This window comes from Mytilus trossulus, unplaced genomic scaffold (assembly GCF_036588685.1).
Source record: "Mytilus trossulus isolate FHL-02 unplaced genomic scaffold, PNRI_Mtr1.1.1.hap1 h1tg000085l___fragment_1__unscaffolded, whole genome shotgun sequence".
In the NCBI taxonomy this organism is placed as follows: domain Eukaryota; kingdom Metazoa; phylum Mollusca; class Bivalvia; order Mytilida; family Mytilidae; genus Mytilus; species Mytilus trossulus.
This window is the reverse complement of record NW_026963295.1, coordinates 3,210,274-3,232,479: the sequence shown is the minus strand read 5'-3', so window position 1 is coordinate 3,232,479 and position 22,206 is coordinate 3,210,274. Positions and strand designations below refer to the sequence as shown.

Here is a 22,206-nt window from a genome sequence, read left to right as displayed (position 1 = left end):
AATCAAGACTTGCATAAAAACTATCCCAATATTAGAGACAGTGGCGTCATTTTTCTTCAGAGCTTTCAGCTCTTTGATTAGTTTGGAATTATTAGAAATTATTTATCCATCCTCTTTTACATGATATATGTTAATTTTTAAGGCATTATGAGTAATTTAGTTTGGGTCAGTAATTAATTACTGGACATTAATGTTCTGGCAGAAATGTTTTATTTTTGTTTTTTACGAATGTTTTAATTCTAAAATTCCAAATAACTTTATTGATTTTTGTTGAAACTTTTCTCATATGTTTAACTCTTTTCATGATTTTTGGCAATGTATATTTTTGTTATTTTCTAACACTGTTGATGTGTATACATATATTAGAGATAATTGATTTCATAAATACAGTGACCTATAATTTTTGTGTCATTTGGTCTCTTGTGGAGAGTTGTCTTGTTGACAATTAAACCACATATTCTTTCTTATATTATTTCTATATTAGAATACTGTAAATCAGAAATTATTGCTTGCATTAATTTTGGGCGATTTTGTCATTTTAGACTTAAATGCGATTTTTATTTTTACGATTTTGAGAAAAATCCTGTTTAATTCACATAAAATATTTCAAAACGCAAGTTTTAATTATTGCGTTTACAACTCTGTCCCATTTTTCGCAATAATGAAAACCTTGCAATTATTTCTGAATTTACAGTATCTATTTTTAGATTTTCTCCCCGTTTATGAAATAGTCTCCCTTGTTATTATCACCATTTAAATTTACATATTATTATATAGAGAAATTTCAATTCTCAGCTCTTTCATATATAAAAATGTTATTCTTGTGATGATCAACAAGGACATTATTCTTATTTTCCTTGTTTATTGTATTTCAAGTCGTAGTCAAGTAAATTCTTATCAATTACAATGCAAAATTATCAGAATCATGTATTTTTATTTTGAGAACATTAATCTGAGGCAGGCATTACCTGTGAATGGGGACGAAGTCTGTTTTTTTTTTATTCAAACATGTTGATAAAAGAAACGGATATACCTTAACGTTTCCGATATTGGTTCTGTTGTTAGGGAGTTAGTTGTGACGTTATTTTAGTTATGAGGTCATATTCAATGTAAACAAAGAAACGCTGTGATCAGGTAACGTTTTTTTTTGTTCATTTCAAACAATTATTAAAAATGATTGGGTGTTGAATTCCTTCCTATATTTGATGATATGTTGATAAATATACATTTCATTCAAAGTCTCATGTCAACAAGACTGAAACAGGAAGCAACAAGACCGGAACAGGAAGTAGATCTGAATAAATAAGTTAATGATTTTGAGTTCATTAGTAGAATGAAAAATTCAGGAAAATTTTCCCTATTTTTTTTTTTTTTTTTTTTATTGATTTTTCTACCGTAATTGGGGACTTCGTCCCCATATTATCTTGATGGTACTGTCACGAAATAAAAATTCCTTCATGATATAAGTTCCAAATGAAAAAAAGTATTCTGGAATATTATTTCAACGAATAAATAATATTATTGTATAGCAATATCATATTTCCCACAGAAAGTAACCAAAAGTTAGCGTGCAATAAATTCTAATATTGCACTAGTGCAATAAATCTTCAAAATTCATGACGTCATCAACGACAAAATCTTAGTTTAAACCAATTTTTACTTTCAAATATTATATTGCTATACAATAAAGTGTTATTGCATGAATATTGGGGAATATTGTCCCTCATAGAACATATATTGCACTCGCAAGCTCGTGTAATATAAGATTCTATTCGGTACAATATTCCCCAATATTCATGCAATAACCCTATATTATTATATTTCACTTTAAAATGCCAGATTTTAATTTGCTAATATGAGGGAGACAATTTACTCTATGCTATGGCTGAGTGGGAGACAATATTTTTTTTTTAATGTCACCTCTTCTACAGACCAATCAAAAGTTGACAATTTGAAGGACAATAATTTGAATTTACATCCAATAGTTAATTGCAATGCTCAAGTTCTAGTTGTATTTTTAAGATGAAAAAATTTGCATCTTTTGAATACTGTACTTGTACTTATTTTCACGGGTACTTATTTTCGCGAATTGTGTATTTCAAACACATTCATGGGTATTTATTTTCACGATTTTTTAAATTTTTGCCTTTCAGTTGAAAGGTTTTAAATTTGCCTGTATTTATTTTCACGATAATAAACCATCCCCTAATATTGTGAAAATAAATACACTGCGAAAAAAAGTACAATTACAGTATATGTTGTAATATATTTTTAGGATGAGAAGAGTTTGCATCATGGTAGTATCTGTTGTAAGAATGTGATGGTGTTTAAGTATGATGCTGGAGATATCTTCATCAAGCTGGCTGATAGTGGGATGTTAAATATTTATAACAAGCTGCCAATTGGTTATGTACTCAATACAAAAAGGTTTGATATCTGAACTTCTAACGATGAGGGAGGGTAGGAGGGGTCCTGATCCCGAATTCCCAGGCTTAAAAACAAGAAATCCCGAGCTTAAAAACACCCGATCACGGTGTCATAAAGGTCCTATCCCCCCTCAACAATGAATAATTAAATAGAAAAAAACTCAATTTTTAAGTAAAAATTCAGGACTTTGCTAAAAATGTATTGCTCAGTGTCCAGCGGCTAATAGTTCATGTCAATCCATCTGCTTGGTACATGTTGTAATAATAAATGTGATAGATAAAAAAAAAAGACAGAGACAATGTATATCAAAGGAGCAATAGGTTGTTACAGTAGTATATAAGTAGAAAACACAATAAAATGACACAAAAAACTTGAATGCTTACTTTACACTGTGCAACAAAAACACAAATAGTTCTTGTTTCTTATTTCTTGTTTATTGTATATATTAGACCGTCATGACTGTTGATTTTCTTGTTTGAATTATTTTACGCTTAGTCATTTTGGGGTCCTTTTTAGCTTGCTATTACCTATTAGCCAATGCTTTGTGTTGAAGGCTGTACTTTGTCCTTTTTAATTGGTAACCTTTTTATATATTATGATTTGGAAAGAGAGTTGTCTCATTTACACTCATACCACACCTTCTTATTTATAATTAATATTTTAGCCAAAATATCACGTTGTTTATATATGTATTTGCAGACTTCCATGGGTTGCACCAGAGTTATTTAAAGACATGTCAAAGATGACAATTAGTGGTGATGTTTATGCCTTCAGTACAACTTTATGGGAATGTGCTACGTTAGGAAGAAATCCATTGGAAGTACAGCCCCTCAAAGACTTCGATCTTGATAGTGATAAGGTAAGAACATTAAAGGAAAACAGACAATGGAATTCCATCAATTTAATAAAAGGCATATATATATACTGTGGATTCATTATTATTCATTGGGATACCAATTTTCGTAGATTTCGTGATTAAAGGAGAACCATGAAAAAAATGTTTAACAAATTACGTGTATGCAGAGGTGCTAAAACTAAGAAATTAGATAGCCATAAATATGTAAGTTTTTCTCAAACCACAAAAATTAGTACCCACGAAAATGACTGAATTCACAGTAGTATGATCGCAAAAAATAAAGTCATGACAGCTGTCACACTATAAGGAACAAGCAGAGGCAGATTTAGGGGGGGGTGTCCAGGGCCCCTTCCTTTTGAGAAAAAAATTTGGTTGATTATATAGGGAATCACTGAAGTGTGACGGGAGCAGGCCTCCTCTTAGGCAGCCAGTAAGCCCCAACTTATGAAAATTTCTAGATGGTCACTTCTTCAATTAGATAACTTCTTTCCATTTTCAGATTAAAGAATTTTACCTAAGTGGTAAAACTATTGATTTTCCTGAAGACTTGATCACCAGAGGAGACGAGGGAAGGAGTAGAGCAACACATTCATCTGATAACTCCAGTAATAATGGAAATACAAAATGTACGAACCCATCAGAAGTTATTTATAACAGAGATTCTGATGAAGTCAGGACTAACGATTGTGAGGAGAATGAAAGTGAGGCTAAATTACCAGATTACTCAAAGGTCAATAATGGGCAGAGAACCAGTAGTGTGTTAGATCCAGATGAACATATTTATAGTACAGGATACAGTAGTACCAGTAGCACTGATAGAAACATAAAGATTAAAAGAACTGTCACAGACATTATGGCAAAATGTTGGGCAAAAGCAGAGGATAGAATAGAAACTAATATAATTCTACGAGATCTGAGAAATGTACATTCTGGTTATGTAGACCATGGTATGCTTAGTTTTACTATTTTTAATGTAGATGTTAATGCATTAATTATCTTTACCATTTATGTTTTTGGAACCTTTGGTAGGAAATCTGCCCTGTAACTGGCTAGTGAAACATTAATTTCAGGCCACATTTAAAAGAATGTCTGTTTCCCCTCCCCCGGGTCTACTCTTTGTAAACAGACCAGGCAGGCAGGTAATTTTAATGAACAATATATTCCATTACATAATACCATTATGAATATTCAGAGATTAATGAACAATTTATTTCATTACAGAATACCATCATGAATATTCAGAGTTTATTGAACAATATATTTCATTACAGAATACCATCATGAATATTCATAGATTAATGAACAATATATTCATGTATTCCATTATATAATACCATTATGAATATTCCGATTTTAATAAATAATATATACCATTTGAGAGTACCATCATCAATATTCAGATATTAATGAACAATATATTCCATAACATAATACCATCGTGAATATTCAGAGATTAATGAACAATATATTTAATTACAGAATACCATCATGAATATTCAGAGTTTATTTTTCCATTTCAGAGTACCATCGTGAATATTCAGAGATTAATGAAAGTGACATGGAATCATTTACCCCTTCACCAGACCAGTTTGAAAGAGCCTTTATGAAAGACATTCCTAACATTATGCAGTATTTAGAATGTGACACCAATACACACTGGACAGCTGAAGGTACTTATAATATATATAATAAAAAGATGTTGTATGAGTGCCAATGAGACAACTCTCCATCCAATTCAATATTTGAAAAAAATAAACATATTTTAATTAATGTTGTAATGGGAGGTAAGGGGAGAAAGTCATTGTTAAAAAAAGTGGCATGTGAAGAATAAATCTTAGTAATCTTTTTGAAAAATCTTTTCCTCTGAAACTACTGGGCTAAATTACACCAAACTTGGCCACAATCATCATTGGGGTATCTAGTTTTAAAAATGTGTCCAGTGACTCGGTCAACCAACCAAGATGGCTGCCATTGCTAAAAATAGAACATAGGGATAAAATGCAGTTTTTGGCTTATAACTCAAAAACCAAAGCATTTAGAGGGAATCTGACATTGGGTAAAAATGTTTATCTGCCCTGAAATTTTCAGATGAATCGGTCAACCCGTTGTTAGGTTACTGCCCCTGCATTGGTAATTTTAAGGAAATTTTGCAGTTTTTTTGTTATTATCTTGAATATTATTATGGATAGAGATAAACTGTAAACAGCAATAATGTACAGCAAAGAAAGACCTAACAATAAGTTAACATGACCAAAATGGTTAATTTACCCCAAAGGAGTTATTGCCCTTTATAGTCATTTTTTAACAATTTTCATATAATTTGTAAATTTTCACTAACATTTTTCACTGAAATTACTAGGCCAAGTTCACTATAGGTAGAGATAATTGTAAGCAGCAAGAATGTTTAGTAAAGTAAGATCTACAAACACATCACCATCACCAAAATACAATTTTGTCATGAAGCCATCTGTGTCCTTTGTTTAATATTCACAAAAACCAAGGTGCGGGACACAAGCAATTTTCTGCAATATTAAAAAAACCCAACCATTTTCAAAAACAGGATATGATGATGTTTGACATATATTACTGTTGTATTATCTCCCTTTGTAGATATGAGAGTAAATTTAAAGGCTAATCAGACATCACCACCGCCTGCTGGGAGGAGAGGTTTCACTGAACCTTGCCGGGACAAAATCTTTCACAATAACAAACTCCTGGATTTTAAATTCCTAATTGACAGCAAGCGGCTCAAACTTCAAGGAAGAATAGGATCTGTAAGTTCAGTATTTGTGCTTTTATTGTGTTGAATTATTGACATAGGAATTGTTTTCTGTATATTATAATGGTATTACTTCCCCATTCTAGGAGTAACATCTGTAGTCTGCCTATCTTTGGAATGTTTGTCCAATGATTTTTATGCTGATACGATAGTAGAGGGGCATTATGTATTCTGGTCTGTGCGTCCGTTTGTCCGTTTGTCCGTCCGTCCGTCCGTATGTCCTGCTTCAGGTTAAAGTTTTTGGTCAAGGTAGTTTATGATGAAGTTGAAGTCCAATCAACTTCAAACTTAGTACACATGTTCCCTATGATATGATCTTTCTAATTTTAATGCCAAATTAGAGTTTTTATCCCAATGTCATGGTCCACTGAACATAGAAAATGATAGTGCGAGTGGGGCATTTGTGTACTGAGGACACATTCTTGTTTGTTTGTAATTTTACTCAGAAACAGGTCACTGCTTTCAATAATGAACAAAAGCATGATATTGTGTATTATCGCACCACAGGTAAATTATCATGTCGTGATTGGTTTAACACCGTCACATGGTGACCTCAAATGAATCTGTAGGGGGTTAGTAAATGTTTGATGATGATGTCATCTATTAATGATGTTGTGTTTTATTGTTTAATTTTCTACAAAACACAACAGAATAAGTAGCAGATGTGATAAATTTGTTATATGGTTCACTACTGACCCCCTTTGGATTTTACTAACCCTCTATATGGATCCGTACAGGGTCAGTAGCGAACCATATAACTTATAGTATTTAAGCTATAGAAGGTTTTGACATAATTATATATAATGATTAATAAAACTTGAAATCAATAATCTGATTGTTCAAATAAACAATAACCCTGAAACAAATATGATAGGCAGAATTATGGACAATCACTGAACATTGCTGAATAAGACAGTTTGCAACTGATTAAGCGCAATTTTTTTGAATTGACAATTTAAAACATCATGAACATGTTCAGTTGACATAATTCAAGATTACATAATCAGTGATAATAAAGATATGTTCTATGGCCTGCACTGTTAGCCACTAGTCCTATGCCCCAGACTAAAGATATTTATTCGGACTAGTAAGTTTTTGCAAAAATTTATTTGGACCAATCAGAATGTTGAAATATTGGTCTTCAGACCAGAAGTTGAAAACATTTTTGGTGCAGACTATGTTTAAGAGCTGTTCCATTGAAATTGACTACTTCTAATTCTTACTAATCTGAATGAAATTTTATTAGTCTTGAGGCATTCGACTATTGTCTAATCATAAAGATGCTGACTGCATCCATTTTACTGGCTTTGACCTAATTATAAATCTTATTTTAAAATGATTCCAGGGACATTATGGAGAAGTTAAAAGAGGCTATCTGAGTACCAGTGCCCAGGGCACGTTATCCCAAAGACAACAAGTAGCAGTCAAGATCCTGAAGGAGGACCGTTATCAGTCTGTCATGGAAAATGAGGAATTTAGAAACGAGGCTGAGCTAATGTCAACGCTACGACATGATAATATTGTTCGTTTTATAGGCGTCAGTGACAACAGTATGTATACTTCAAAGATCTTTTACTTTTATTCTTCTATGATTTGCATGAGGGTCAATTCTTGAAACAGTTACAAGTACTTGTAGTGTAATGATACTGGTATATATATACACAAGTCTAAATTGAAAACTACGTTCAAACCCATGATTGCGTTGGATAAAAACCGCAATTTTTATACGTGTGCATGTAAAACAAATTTCGTTGTAAAAGGGTCTAAAAACAGCACAAACAACATTTTCCAAAATGGATCTTAATATAAATTTAATACTAAACAGAGAAAAAAATACTTGTGGCCACGATGTTATGCCACAAACATTAGGTGTCAATATTTTTTTAGTACACCAGATCCGGTGTAATGTCTCTTCAGTGATGTTAGGGATCTAAAGGGTATTTGGAAGGCCAAATAAAAAGTACCCTCATTTTTAGATAAACTCTTGAATTTTAAGAGTCAATATATATATAGGTAACATTGTGACTTGAATTCATGTTACACCTACAAAACATACAATTGATACTGAAAATTCAGACATTTTGCAAGATTTTTTTTATTATAAATCTCACTGCAGTAATAAGAACTTTCTTTTTAATATCTGATGGATATATATCTATTTGAAAAACATTTTAAGAGGGGACACATAGACTTGCAACAAATAAAATCTCAACTTTAATTAAGATAAAGTTCAATATCACAATGTCCACTTTATGTTGCCTTTTTTGTTTTAAAAGTGGGATAAAAAGAAACCCTCAAATCTGCTGGTTACAGGCATGAATACTCATTACTATTCACATAATCATAATCTCTTGATCAATAGCGCACTTTATTAAGGGACGACATCAAAAGTTCAATGTAGGATAAAAAAACTTAATTCACATAGTTTTTTCACTGACCCCCCTATCCCCCCCCTTTCTTAACTTAATTTGAAAAAAAAAATCATTTACCTAGTATATGGATATATGTAAAATCGATTTTGGATTAACAAAACTTGCAGCAATGTTGACCCCCACCCCAAACTATTTGATTTAAGTTTTTTATCCTACATCAATCTGTTCTATCACCCTCTCAGCTATGTATTATTTATACACTGGTCTTTTTGTTTCAGTGCTGGTAATGGAGTACATAGAGAAAGGTTGTATGAGAGATTACCTGAAAAAGAAAAAGAAGGAGAAAAATATGTTGTCGGTCACTAAGATATTAAGGATATGTGCTGATATAGCTGATGTGAGTGTTGTGATAGATATTTAGTACTTGATTTATTTCACTTGACTGGGTGGGGTGTAAGCGGTTGGCTTGTTTAAGACCAGTCCGTCTATAGACAGGTGTTTTGGGATAAACTCATCAATGAAGTGTCCAGTTATTCGTCCAATATTATACACTCAGTTCATTTGTATATCTGATTCAGTTTTGTGACATTGATAGGTGATTAGAAATCTATAATAAATATACTGCCATCATCCGTATCACATACATCTTCAAATAGACTGTCTTTATGCAAATTAAAATGAAGCTCCGCCCGTTCAGTTGAAATAACATTGATAATAACAATTAAAAAAATAATTTGTTTCCTCTGTATTTTGTTTCATGTTCACTTATGTTATAATCAGTGGAACATCCATGCCACTGTTTCAAGGGAAGTAATTATACATATAAAATAAGAGCCATATTGTTTTGTATGGTATCGCATACTTAGCGATCTAAAAGAATTTGACTTTTATTTTGCAGGGTATGGCATACTTATCCTTTAAAAGAATTTAACATTTGTTTTTTAGGGAATGGCATACTTAGCCTCTAAGAGAATTTTACACTGCGACCTGGCAGCAAGAAACGTGCTCCTGAGCTCAGAAATTCGAGCCAAGATATCAGACTTTGGATTGGCCAAATTGTTAGATAAAGAAAAAGATTATTATAGAAGATCAGAAAATAAGAATTTACCAGCATGGTGGTAAGTCATGTTTAATAAAGGAGTAGGTCCAGTAAGACCCCTTTTTGGCCCCAAAATATAGCAGTTTTACAAAGTTGTTTAAATGTATACTTTTAGTTATTTTTTGGAAGGTATAATGCCTCTGCTACACAAATATGGGCTTATTTTGGCATGACAACGCACATATATTGGGTACTTGCATCATAAAGACATGCTTAATTACTGACATCTTCACAATTTTAGAATTTTAGTTAAATTTTAGACGGTTTCCGTCTTAAATGAAAGTGGCCGCATTCGTGTTCATTCTTGATATTGAAATGTAGGTTGTGTTTAATGATAATACATAACATATATAAAGGTCGAGGATGAACAGGGATGCGGCCACTTTCATTTTTGACAAATAACATATGAAAAGTGACAGTTTTTGGCATATTTGATAGATTTGGCATATTTAAGCTGGAATTGCAGCGTTTTAAATGATTGAATCACTTAAAATCTTTCACACAAAATAACTGAATCAATTGAAATAGACATTGAAGTGTTTAAAAAGTGTTTGAAATCTTTCGTCAGATGAACTTGAAATTTGAGGCCAATACCAGCCCTTACCGGACCTACTCCTTTTGGTATAACAAATAATTGTTAGCAGCTTTATTACAAAGATTAGGATAGCAGTTTTATTACAAAGATTAGGATAGTCGTTTTATTACAAAGATTAGGATAGCAGTTTTATTACAAAGATCAGGATAACAATTTTATTACAAAGATCAGAATAGCAGTTTTATTACAAAGATTAGGATAGCAGATTTATTACAAAGATCAGAATAGCAGTTTTATTACAAAGATTAGTATAGCAGTATTATTAAAAAAATCAGGATAACAGTTTTATTACAAAGATCAGAATATCAGTTTTATTACAAAGATCAGGATAGCAGTTTTATTACAAAGATCAGGATTATGAAATGTGTTATGTGCATGTGAAACTTGTATAAAATCCTCATAATACAGATTTTCAACATTAATTCAATCATAAGATAAGATAATATTTATTTCGGACAATCTGACACAAAATATTCTATTTAAATGTTAGAATAATTTACAGTACTATTTATTATTAAAACTAAGAAGAGCTATTTCAGCATGTGCAGATATTGAATTGCAGACATTTTATTGTACCTTTAACAATATTTGTGATTTTTAGGTGTTCTCCTGAGGCACTCAGCCATCGTAAGTTTTCCCACAAAGCTGATGTCTGGAGTTATGGTGTTGTATTATGGGAAGGATTTACGCACAGTGATTCACCAAAAGTTTGTCCCGAGGTCAAGCACCTTATGTCCTCCATTATTGGAGGAAAGCGTCTGCCAAAGCCTGATCTCTGTCCTGCAGATGTTTATTCTTTAATGAATCTCTGTTGGAAGCATAAGCCTGAAGAACGACCAGATTTTAGTGAGGTCCATAAAAGATGCAGGTAGGATGAACATGATGTAATATTTGAAAATAAAGTCAGCCAATTTTGGGATGTAAGGACATACAGACTTACGTGGGTAAAACTTAATGACCCTGTTGTGAATTATTTATAGTTTCAGTTTAGTATTTTACTCTTTTATTTGCTAATGTTTTACTGCCATTTTCAAGTCACAATAGGTTTGCAACGTGGTCACATGCCAATGTCTCTTTGTATATCTTTGACTCTAGTAAAGCATACGAAACATTGAAGACCCTTTTGTGTTTACTCACTTTTATTATCGATACGTCTAACACAGACCGGTGTGGGGATGAAAATATAGATTTGGTTTCAACACATTGATATGGTTAAATAAACAATTGAGAAAACCTAAACAAATTTATACCCCTCTATTTGTAAAGATATACACCAAACAAAGTCTATGATTTGCTAAATAATCTCCCCAAAAATTTGTGTTCTTTATGCTCCTCTCACCACCTGAGGGGACATTGAATGTATCCCTTGGCTTAGTGCTTTGTCTGTCCTTCTATATGTATGTCCTCGTTTCTGCTCCTCTCACCACCTGAGGGTACATTGAATGTATCCCTTGGCTTGGTGCTTTGTCTGTGATTCTATATGTATGTCCTCGTTTCTGCTCCTCTCACCACCTGAGGGGACATTGAATGTATCCCTTGGCTTGTTGCTTTGTCTGTCCTTCTTTACATTGTATGTATGTCCTCAAACTTATACACAATATTAAAAAGAAGATGTGGTATGATTGCATTGCCAATGAGACAACTCTACACTAGAGTTCAAATGACGCAGAAATTAATAAATATAGATCACCATATGTACAAGGCATATATACCACAAAACACAAATCAAATATGAATTTTGGTGATGTTGCCTTTACCATTCTCAAGTTATGCTCCACACACCTTATTGCTAATCGCGGCTGACCCATCGTCTAGAAGTTTTGATGTCATACACAATCACTTATCCATTGTGGCTTCAGATATTTTGTTTTATGACATCAAAATTTTACAAGAACCTGTGTGATATCTATTAATGTTGGACAAATAGCGATAAGGTGCAAATCCACCATTTTCTACATTAGAAAATGCCTGCACCAAGTCAGGAATATGACAGTTGTTATCCATTCGTTTGATGTGTTTGGACTTTTGATTTTGCCTTTTGATTTTTGATTTTCCTTTTTGAATTTTCCTCGGAGTTCAGTATTTTTGTGTTTTTACTTTTTGTTAATTTACATACAAGTGAAAGCATCATCTGTGTGCCATGTACACACTCTTTGTTTATTTTTTTTTAATCTTTAACCTGAAAATAATAAAGGATTATTAATCATTAAGTCAACATTCGGAGTTCCAGTGAGTTTGACTATGAGAATACTTTTAAGCTGACAAAGAAATTCAAATAAGCATGATAAGTGACTTATTTGTATACTGAAAGTGACTTATTATTATTGTGAAAGTCTCTTTTTTTTTTTAGTAAAAGTGACTTTTTATAGTCACAGTGACTAATTTTTTACGATAAGTGACTTAATTTTTTACAAAAGTGATTATTTTTATAGTGAAGTAATTATTTTTATAATAAAGTGATTATTTTTTATAGTGAAGTGATTATTTTTATAATAAAGTGATTATTTTTATAGTGAAGTGATTATTTTTATAGGGAATTGATCTATATACATCAACAGAACAGGGAAGAAACAGCAGCAGTGGCTACAAGAGAAACAGGTAAACTTCACTTCAATAAAATTAAAGGTACCAATTTTCCTGCGCCAGATGCGCATTTCGACAATACATGTCTTTTCAGTGATGCTCATGGCCAAATTATTTGAAATCCAAAGCTTATATAAAAGATGAAGAGCTATAATCCAAGAGGTCCTAAAAGTATAGCCAAATACGTGAAAGGAATCAGAGCTTTGCATGAGGGAGATACGTTCCTTAATTTATAATAATTTCTAATATTTTGTAACAGCAAATTTTAATAACACAAAAAATCGGTATGGTCATGCTAGTACTGAAGTACTGGCTACTGGGATTGTGATACCCTTGGGGACTAATAAGTCCACCAGCAGAGGCATGGACCAAGTGGTGGTAATAAATTAAGTTACGTTTTGTCTCGTCCAAAATAAAAGTTGTGGAAGTGGACTTTGAAAACACTACATTGTTTCATTTTCTTAAAAGTCCTCACACATAGACAAGCAAGAATTTTCTGTATTTGAACAATTTTTTACTGACGTATATATGTTATTTAATGTTTTCTTTTTTATAAATTGTCACTTGAAAAATAAGTTTCAGTTTCATAGCCTAAAACTTCCTTGAAAGTGCTTAAAATCTTTCACAACATATCATTCTGATGTTAGAATGACATTTTCTGATAGTGATTGTATATGATCAGTTTTATTGAGTATTGTCAATTATAAAGTGACATTTTCATGATTGTTTTCAAAAATTTAAAAACCAGGAAAATTAATCCCCACGATTTCACTTTTGGATACAAAACCATGAAATTTTAACCCCACGAAAATAAATGTTTAAACAGTATTCATATATCTTTTCAGTGTCCTCAAATAATCAGTCACAGTCATCTTCTCGAAACACAGAATCTAATTCAAGCCAATCAGATAGAAGCTCTCAGAGAGTTGTGTCTGATTCTTCCAACCAATCAGAAGAACTCTCAGAAGCAAAGGAAGTGAATTTGGAACATAAAGACAAAAAACAGGAAACTGTTCATAACTTATCAAGTCAAGCAAAACTTTTAAATAAAAAGCCAATTGACAATGCACCAAAAGACACCAACAGTTCTGATGAAAAAATACCAGGACCCATAACTTGCTCACCAGAAACTAAAACAAGGACTGTGACTCATAATTCTAAAGCACCACTCAGTCTTAGTATTCCAAACTCAGCAACACCTAGCCATCAGACTGGACCTGCTAGTTCTAGCCAAAGTCCACCAAGACCAACAGTTGCAGGCCACCATACTGGCGTGGTAGGAACATCATTGCCACCAACACCACTGGTACTGATGCCGCCAGCCACCATTCCTCTCAACTATTTATTGGAAAAAAAATGTATTCACTACAATGATCATAACTTACTTGGTGCTGTAAGTATACAATATAGGTATTTACAGTGAAACCTGTAGATAGAGCTAACAGTCTGGGTCAGATCTACACAAAATTATTCTTATAGACATTTGAATTGAACGCCAACATTTAAAATGTAACAGTAATTGTAGACCTGGGGTTGAGGTCATAATATTTTACTTAGTGCTTGGAGCCCAAAAATCAGGATAGAAACATGAAAACCAATATTTTGATTGGTTGATTTTTGGGGTATGAGTACAAAAAACTGACTCAAAAGTTTTATGACTTCAAGGCCAGGTAATTAATAAGATAGGGACCTGTCAAGACTGTCAAGGATTTTTTTTGATAGAAGTTACCTTTGTTATGTATCTGTATTCTATATATAGGAGAGAATAGGGCTCTTCATGGTTAGTTTGGCCATATTGGAATGGGGGGCAGATTTTTTTGAAAGGGGTGGAAACAGTATGAAAGTATGGGAAATCCTATGCATATTTCCAAGCAACTGCTCTGATTTAATGATGTTTTCCCGTAATTTTATACCATTTTTACCCCTATAATGAAAATATGCCCCCTATCCAATTTTGCCAAACTAATTGTGAAGAGCCCTGTTGTAACTTGTCTCCTTGCCCCCAGTTTAAATCTGTTTGTCCATCAATGCATATGATTGATAATCCTGAGATAACTTTATTGTACTTTAAGCTTGGCCTTCATCAAATGTAAATTTTTTGGCAAATTGAGTTTACCCAGCGACTCATTGTGAGCTAAGTTGATGGGTATTTGTGACACTTAAATCAAGCTTTACCAAGGCCAAGCTTAAAATACAATACAGTAATCTTCATACTAGTGCAGCATATTGAAAACAAATTCCATTAAAAAAAATTACTTATAAGTTATTTAAACTCATCATAGATACCAGGACTAAATTTCATATATGCCTGGAGCGTGTTTCGTCTACAAACACTCATTAGTGACGCTAAAATCCAAAAAAGTTCAAAAGACCAAATACAGTACGAAGTTGAATAGCACGGAGCACCAAAATTCCTAAAAGTTTTGCCAAATCCAGCTAAGGTAATGTATGCCTGAGGTAGAAAAAAAAGCCTTAGTATTTCAATAATTCTAAAGGAGTAAGTTCGGTAAGGGCCATATTTGGCTAATATGGCCCCAATTATAAAGTTCATAGTTATAAGAAAATAAATGTTTTAAGTTGCCTTAAAGACATGTTAGAAAGTTAAACAGAACTGTATTTGTCAAAGTTTAATTCTAACACGTTGATTTTTACATCCAAAAAAGGTCAAAATAAGGGATTTTGGTGAAATTTGACAAAATTAGCTAAATTAGCGAAAATAACCGACCAGGAAACATAGAGCGCAGGCGTCAACCAGCATAAGATTAAAAAAAGACATGTGAAATGTCTTCACAAACATTATTTTAAAAGATCTTTGTTGTCGACGTATGCGCTCTATGTTCATGATGTTTCCTGTCCAATAATCTATAGAAATTCACCCCATTTTCATTGATTTTCTCGTCATAATGAAACGCAGAAACGTAAAATTTTCAACAAAATGGTTTATATCCTAGCCAGTCAATGTATTAGCTATAATTTATCGTGATATTGGTCGATAAATCCGAATTTGAAATTTACGCTAAAAAAGGGGGCCATTTTAGGACCTTATCGAACACATCTGTCAATTTATTAATATAACTATATCAATGATAATTCATGTCATTCTGCTAATAAAACATAAATTAATATTTAAAAGTCTGTTAGACTGTTGCATTGTTTAAAATGATGATGGTAATAATATTTTTTTATAGGGAAATTTTGGTGTGGTGTTCAAAGGAACTTTAAGGAAGAATGGTCGGGACATAAACGTAGCAATAAAAACTTTAAAAGAAAAGAGTGTCAATAGCAAGGAAGAAATCGAGACAGAAGTTAAAATATTAGAGGATCTTGACCACCCAAATATCGTCAAGTTTTATGGGTTCTGCAGGACAGACTGTTTACTCGTGATGGAACTGGTGGATAATGGAACACTCGTTAAATATTTACAGAAATGTAAATTTGAGCAAAAAGATTTGGAAACAAAAAAACTTCTAAATTTATGTCTCGGTGTCGCTGAGGTAAGGTTCAATAATTACATCAGATGTATGTTTTATTATAATACTTTATTTTGATTGACTAACAGCAATCTTGCGTCATTCTGACTTTGATATTCATATCAAAGCGAAATGTTACATTTATGATTACACAAGCTTCAAAAATAAAGTGCACAGGTAAATAAAAGAAACACTTTAAAGAAAAAAAAATTTCATGATTCTAGTGAAAAAATGAAATTATAAGTATTGAATGCTTCTTTTTTGTAATTTTAAAGAGTTGCAATAGGGTTGACATGGTTGACATTAGCATACATTTTTAGAATGAAGAGTTTTTTAATAAAAAAAAATATATGTTTTTGTTTAACAGTTTTAAGTGATTATCAAAAATGAAATAAAATTGTGGAAATATGGAATGTATCTAAGAGACAACAACCCGACCATAGAAAAAACAACAGCAGAAGGTCACCAACAGGTCTTCAATGTAACAAGAAATTTGTGCACCCGGAATCTTCATTCAGCAGGCCCCTAAACAAATATATACTATTTCAGTGATAATGAATGCCATACTAATTTCAAAATTGTACACAAGAAACCCAAAATTAAAATAATACCAGACTAACAAAGACCAGAGGCTCCTGACTTGGGACAGGTGCAAAAATGTATCGAGTAAAACATGTTTATGAGACCTCAACCCTCCCCTATACCTCTAGCCAATGTTGAAAAGTAAACGCATACAAAAGTTAATTTGAGCTGGATTTGTTGTAGCTATGTTGGCTAAACTTCTATTCTTCTAAGGGAGTCTCATAGGGGGGCTCTGATCCCATATCCCGCTATTTGTTTTTGTTAGATTGCCCTTTTTAAGAGTTTCTGCTGTCCTGCTAGACTTTATTCTACGTTTTTACGGCTCATTAATTTGACTTTCACATTTCACACTTACAAAAAATCGGCAATCCCATATCACGCTTTGATCCCAATGAGACCCATATTTTATATTGATTAACATCTAAGATTTTTATTTTGCAGGGCATGAAGTATTTAGCTGAGAGAAGCATTATCCATTGTGATTTAGCTGGGAGAAATGTGTTATTGACCAATGATCTAACAACCAAGATATCGGACTTTGGTTTGGCCAAACTACTGCAGGAGAAGGCTTATTACAGACGATCAGGCGATAAGAAAATGAATGTTCACTGGTAGGAAGTTATATTATATTGAAACACGATGATAGAATTCTGTTTCATAATTTATTACATGTATTATGAATACAAACACTGGTATGAAGTTATATATTATATTGATACAAGATGATAGAATTCTGAACCATAATTTATTACATGTCTTATGAATACAAACACTGGTATGAAGTTATATTTATATTGATACACAATGATAGAATTATGTATCATAATTTATTACATGTATTATGAATACAAGTAGATGTTTAAAATATAAGCTGCGTTTGATAGCAATTTACATTATGCAAATGAATATTAAAAAAAGTAAACTCATAAAAATACTGAACTCAGATGAAAATTGAAAAAGGAAAGTCAACAATCAAATGGCAAAATAAAAAGCTCAAACACATCAAACTAATGGATAACAACTGCCATATTCCTGACTTGGTACTGGTATTTTCTTAATATGTAGAAAATGGTGGATTGAACCAAGTTTTATAGCTGGCTTAACCTCTCACTTGTATGACAGTCACATCAACTTCCAATACATCTGTTAATCCATGTGTGGTTACATGTAAAAGCATACTTTTGCAAAGTTACACACAGGCAAGACATATCTCTGAATCAACATTATTTTTTTTATTTAACTGTATTTTTTTTCATATTTTGTTTTACTAATGTATTTCGTAAATCATTTATATTCTTTCCATAGGTGCTCTCCAGAATTTTTTCAAGAAAGAAAACTCTCGACTCAGTCAGATATATGGAGCTATGGGATTGTTTTGTGGGAGATATTTTCGTACGGGAAACATCCAAACATTTGTAAAACAGACACAGAGATGAATAAAATTGCAGAGTTCATTATAAATAAGGGATGTCATTTAGAAAAGCCAGAACAATGCCCTGATCATGTATATCTACTGATGAAAAATTGTTGGCAAATGGAACCAAATCAACGGCCAAGTTTTTCAGAATTAGTTCAAACATTTCAGTAAGTGGAGTGCACATTTTAACTTAATTTTTTTTATCTATCTGCACACATATAAACCAAAACTTGTAAAAAAAATTAAATGAATGTTCCAAGGTATTGTTTATTTGATATCTTAAATGATAAAAAAAGATGGCACGTCTATACAACAAACATGACAAAAGAGTTCAACAGTTAAATGTCTTTGTCTAAACCATTTGTGGACGAACTGGAATTGAAAGAATAAAGGTTTACTGTTTTGATGGTATCTGCTGAACTGGTGTAATATCTTTATGAATATGCATTAGAAATATAAAATTGAGAAAGGAAATGGAAAATGTGTCAAAGCAACAACAACCCAACCATAGAACAGACAACAGTAAATCATCGTCAATATACAAACGAGACCAATACAGAATTGTTTACTTACACTAGTATGTTCCAAAGTTATAATGTACATAAAAACTTCCTTCTATTGAAATTGTGAAACCTGGATTTAAAGATCACCTGTATAAAGAGACCACTTTTGCTTTCTCCCTTGAATACAGGTTTGGATATAGGAAGATGTGGTGTGAGTGCCAATGCCAGACAACTCTCCATCCAAATAACAATTTTAAAAAAAGTAAACCATTATAGGTCAATGATCCGCCTTCAACACGGAGCCTTGGCTCACACGGAACAACAAGCTATAAAGGACCTCAAAATTACTAGTGTAAAACCATTCAAAAGGGAAAACTTGACTGTATTTGAATTTCATGCCGGTTAAGAAGTACTGTCTTCTGGTATAGCCCGGTGATACCCTAAGGGGCTAACAGTTCACTTAACTTTGAACAATACTATTAGTTACATATTGTGCTAGTGATGTAATACGGTATATATGTGGTCAGTAAATTCCATATGAGGTGAGAGTGAAGCTGGAATCCCCACATGGAATTTACTGACCACATTTATACCGTATTACATCACTAGCACAATATGTAACAAATTATCTTACCGACTATCGATATCTGAACGTGTGAAATTAAGACTAGTGATTCTCAAAATGAGCAAGTCTTCAATACTGTTAGCATTAAGAAAATACTTCCATTGATTCTTCAAAAACAGATGCCAACAATAACAACTTCTATGGGTTAAATGTGTTTTATGAATTTATTTCAATCTTAATCATCAATTTCTTCGTCTGTTGGAACTTTTAAGATTTTTTATTGTTATATTTCATTACAGATCGTATGTTAGTCCAGTGAATGATGTCTAAACTGAGTTAAAAGCACCAAGTAGGGACTGATACAAGGAAGACAAAGACCCATAGAACATAACATTTGTACATATTATAGCAACAAATCAAGTTTATTGTCAAGGCAACAACTTTCCAGTCCAAAAGTCAGATTATTTTGGTATACATTTGTATGTTGTTTAAATTTCTCTCTTGGTCCAATTGATGTGAGAAAGAAAAATTGAAAGATATTTTTAAATTATAAATCAAATTTCAAATTTGGTTTTTCATTCTACATTTGTACAAAGAATCAATGTTTTGAAATCTCCAGATTGAGGTTATTAAACAGATTCATTTCTGATAGTAGTTTCTGTTATAAAAACATTTTTACCTCAATGTACCACTTGATTTATTCTTAAGGATCAAACACCATAAATTTGTCTGTAATATTGAACTAATAGTAATATAATATATCTTTTATCGTTAATGCATCGAAAATTTGCCAATGGACATTTTTGTTTCTTTATTTTTATGAGGCTGACTTCTTACAGGAACTTCTTAGAAAGAAACTCATGATTTGTATGGTCTCTTGTATCTTTATATTTTTGAGAAGTGTTTTACTGACTGTTGATAAACCTTTTGAGGTCTATTTGTTGGACAAATTGCTTTTTGTGAGCCTGTTGTATATTCCTCTTTTTTGTGAGATATATATTGCAGTCTCCTTAATAAAGAATTTTCAGACTAAAAAAAATGTCCCACCTTCTTTTTAGCTGTTTTGTGGCATCATTTATTGAAATGTAGAGTTGATATCGAGCAAACTGTTCAATGTTTTATCAAACCAAAGATATGCTCACTAATTATAATTTCTTTAGATTGAAGTATTTTTAGTTATTTTTTGTCAATAGTGGTGTAAGATTCTAGAAGATTTTCATATTGGTATGTGTTATAATCTTTTTTAAATCAACAATGCTGAAAATAATGATGTTCATTTATCCATTCCTTTAACATAAATGTCTTTCTAAATCAGCCCTAATACTAATACATATAGTTTTGTCATAGATTTTTCACATACTTCTACAAAAATATTTCTTGAAAAGTTTACTATATATGTATTTTAGTCATATTAAAATCGTAAAAATTTACATTTGTGTTTAACCCATTATATAATGAAACCAAACCTCACCAAAATTATTGCCAAATAAACAAAAAAAACTTTAGACATTTCTGCATCTCATGGTATCTATTTTATAAAACTCGCTCATAGATTTACTTGGTAATAATTTTTTGAAAAATACTGATTTTAGTTGAATTGATAGGTCATTTTTGGAGTGAGAACTCACTTGTGTCGTATGACTGTAGTTTGTTTTGATATACACTATATATTTAGCTACTAATTAAAGATCAGAAGAGTTATTATGTTTATGAGTTTGTATATGATGTAAATAATTGTATTTATGGTCAATAGTTATTTTATTAGATAACTTTGTGTAGATAGTTATAAATTAATAGTTTTTCTTACACAGCCATTTTTGCATAGGTACTATTTCTGTACTAAAAATTTGTAGTACTGGAAATCTACTTTTAATATTTCAGTACTATTTTGTTACACTAAAATTATTGTAATATTTAGGTACCTGTATTTTACAGTACTTTATTTGTACTTGAAATTTAGGTTACTACAGATTTTTGGTTACTACTGTTACGTTTTCAACATTTGAAAGTTTTTCTATTTCAAATCTCTTAAAGTTATGATTTTCAAACATTGAATATTGAATTATTTCTGTACCAAAATATTTAGTACAAATCAAGTACTGTAAAATACAAGTACCTAAATATTACAATAGTTTTTAAGTAAAGAAACAGTACTAGATATTAAAAGTAAATTTCCAGTACTGCATTTTTTTAGTACAGAAATACATGAAATAGTACCTATGCAAAAGTAGCTGTGTAGCAAGATGGTGTTTCTGATGTAGCCAAGAAGCATCCTTGAGTTTGAAAGGCGAATTGATTATCTGTAATACATTGTTTTACTCAACAAAATAAATGTCAGAAATAGATGAGGTTATACATTCTCTTTCTACTCCATTGAGGAAAAGTTGTATCACTGGAGTAGCATGAGATGGAAGTTGCAATGTATACAGAAAGAACAATTAAAAGAAAATTTAGAAAATAGTTATAATGGAGAGTTTTCTTATTGCAATTTATACCATATCTTTTTATATCTATAAACTTTAATTATTGTAATGTAGCTAATATGTTAATGAAAGTGCTATATTTGTTAAAGATAGACCTTATTTGTGTTTATTTAATTTTATTTTTTTCTTGTTGTCATGTTTTTCATTATATATTTACATATAATATGTTATATTTGCTACTGGACAAGCCACCAATTATTCTATTATCATAGCTGTATTGATACAAATGCAAACAATCCTGGTCAGCTGTTTAATGTTGTGTGTCCAATGTTGATAAAAATAAAGATAGGTGTATATATTTGAGGTCCAAGTGCAACCATTATGCAAGAACTTCTTATTGCACACTCTATCAACAATAACTCTACTGACATAGCTATCTTAGTGAAGGTCCACGTTTTATTAGTACTAGAAGTTGAGGTAATCTTCAGTTGAATAAACTACATATTGTTAATTTTTAATAAAAAAATTTTAATAT

The 22,206-nt window shown here is 31.7% G+C and overlaps 1 protein-coding gene across 1 annotated transcript in view; it reads left to right on the top strand.

The window, feature by feature from the left end:
• The window catches only part of LOC134699854 (uncharacterized), a 75,240-nt gene extending 54,155 nt beyond the window's left edge, over positions 1-21,085 (top strand). Inside the window, exons 10-24 of the mRNA XM_063561261.1 lie at positions 2,276-2,427; positions 3,127-3,286; positions 3,783-4,230; positions 4,804-4,953; positions 5,894-6,057; positions 7,408-7,612; positions 8,713-8,831; positions 9,380-9,552; positions 10,730-10,996; positions 12,662-12,726; positions 13,557-14,104; positions 15,900-16,205; positions 17,205-17,374; positions 18,069-18,347; positions 19,548-21,085. Coding sequence (XP_063417331.1) covers positions 2,276-2,427; positions 3,127-3,286; positions 3,783-4,230; positions 4,804-4,953; positions 5,894-6,057; positions 7,408-7,612; positions 8,713-8,831; positions 9,380-9,552; positions 10,730-10,996; positions 12,662-12,726; positions 13,557-14,104; positions 15,900-16,205; positions 17,205-17,374; positions 18,069-18,347; positions 19,548-19,578 — 3,237 coding nt within the window. The 3' untranslated portion in view covers positions 19,579-21,085. The remainder of the gene's footprint in view (positions 1-2,275; positions 2,428-3,126; positions 3,287-3,782; positions 4,231-4,803; positions 4,954-5,893; positions 6,058-7,407; positions 7,613-8,712; positions 8,832-9,379; positions 9,553-10,729; positions 10,997-12,661; positions 12,727-13,556; positions 14,105-15,899; positions 16,206-17,204; positions 17,375-18,068; positions 18,348-19,547) is intronic.
• The last annotated feature ends 1,121 nt before the right edge of the window (positions 21,086-22,206 follow it).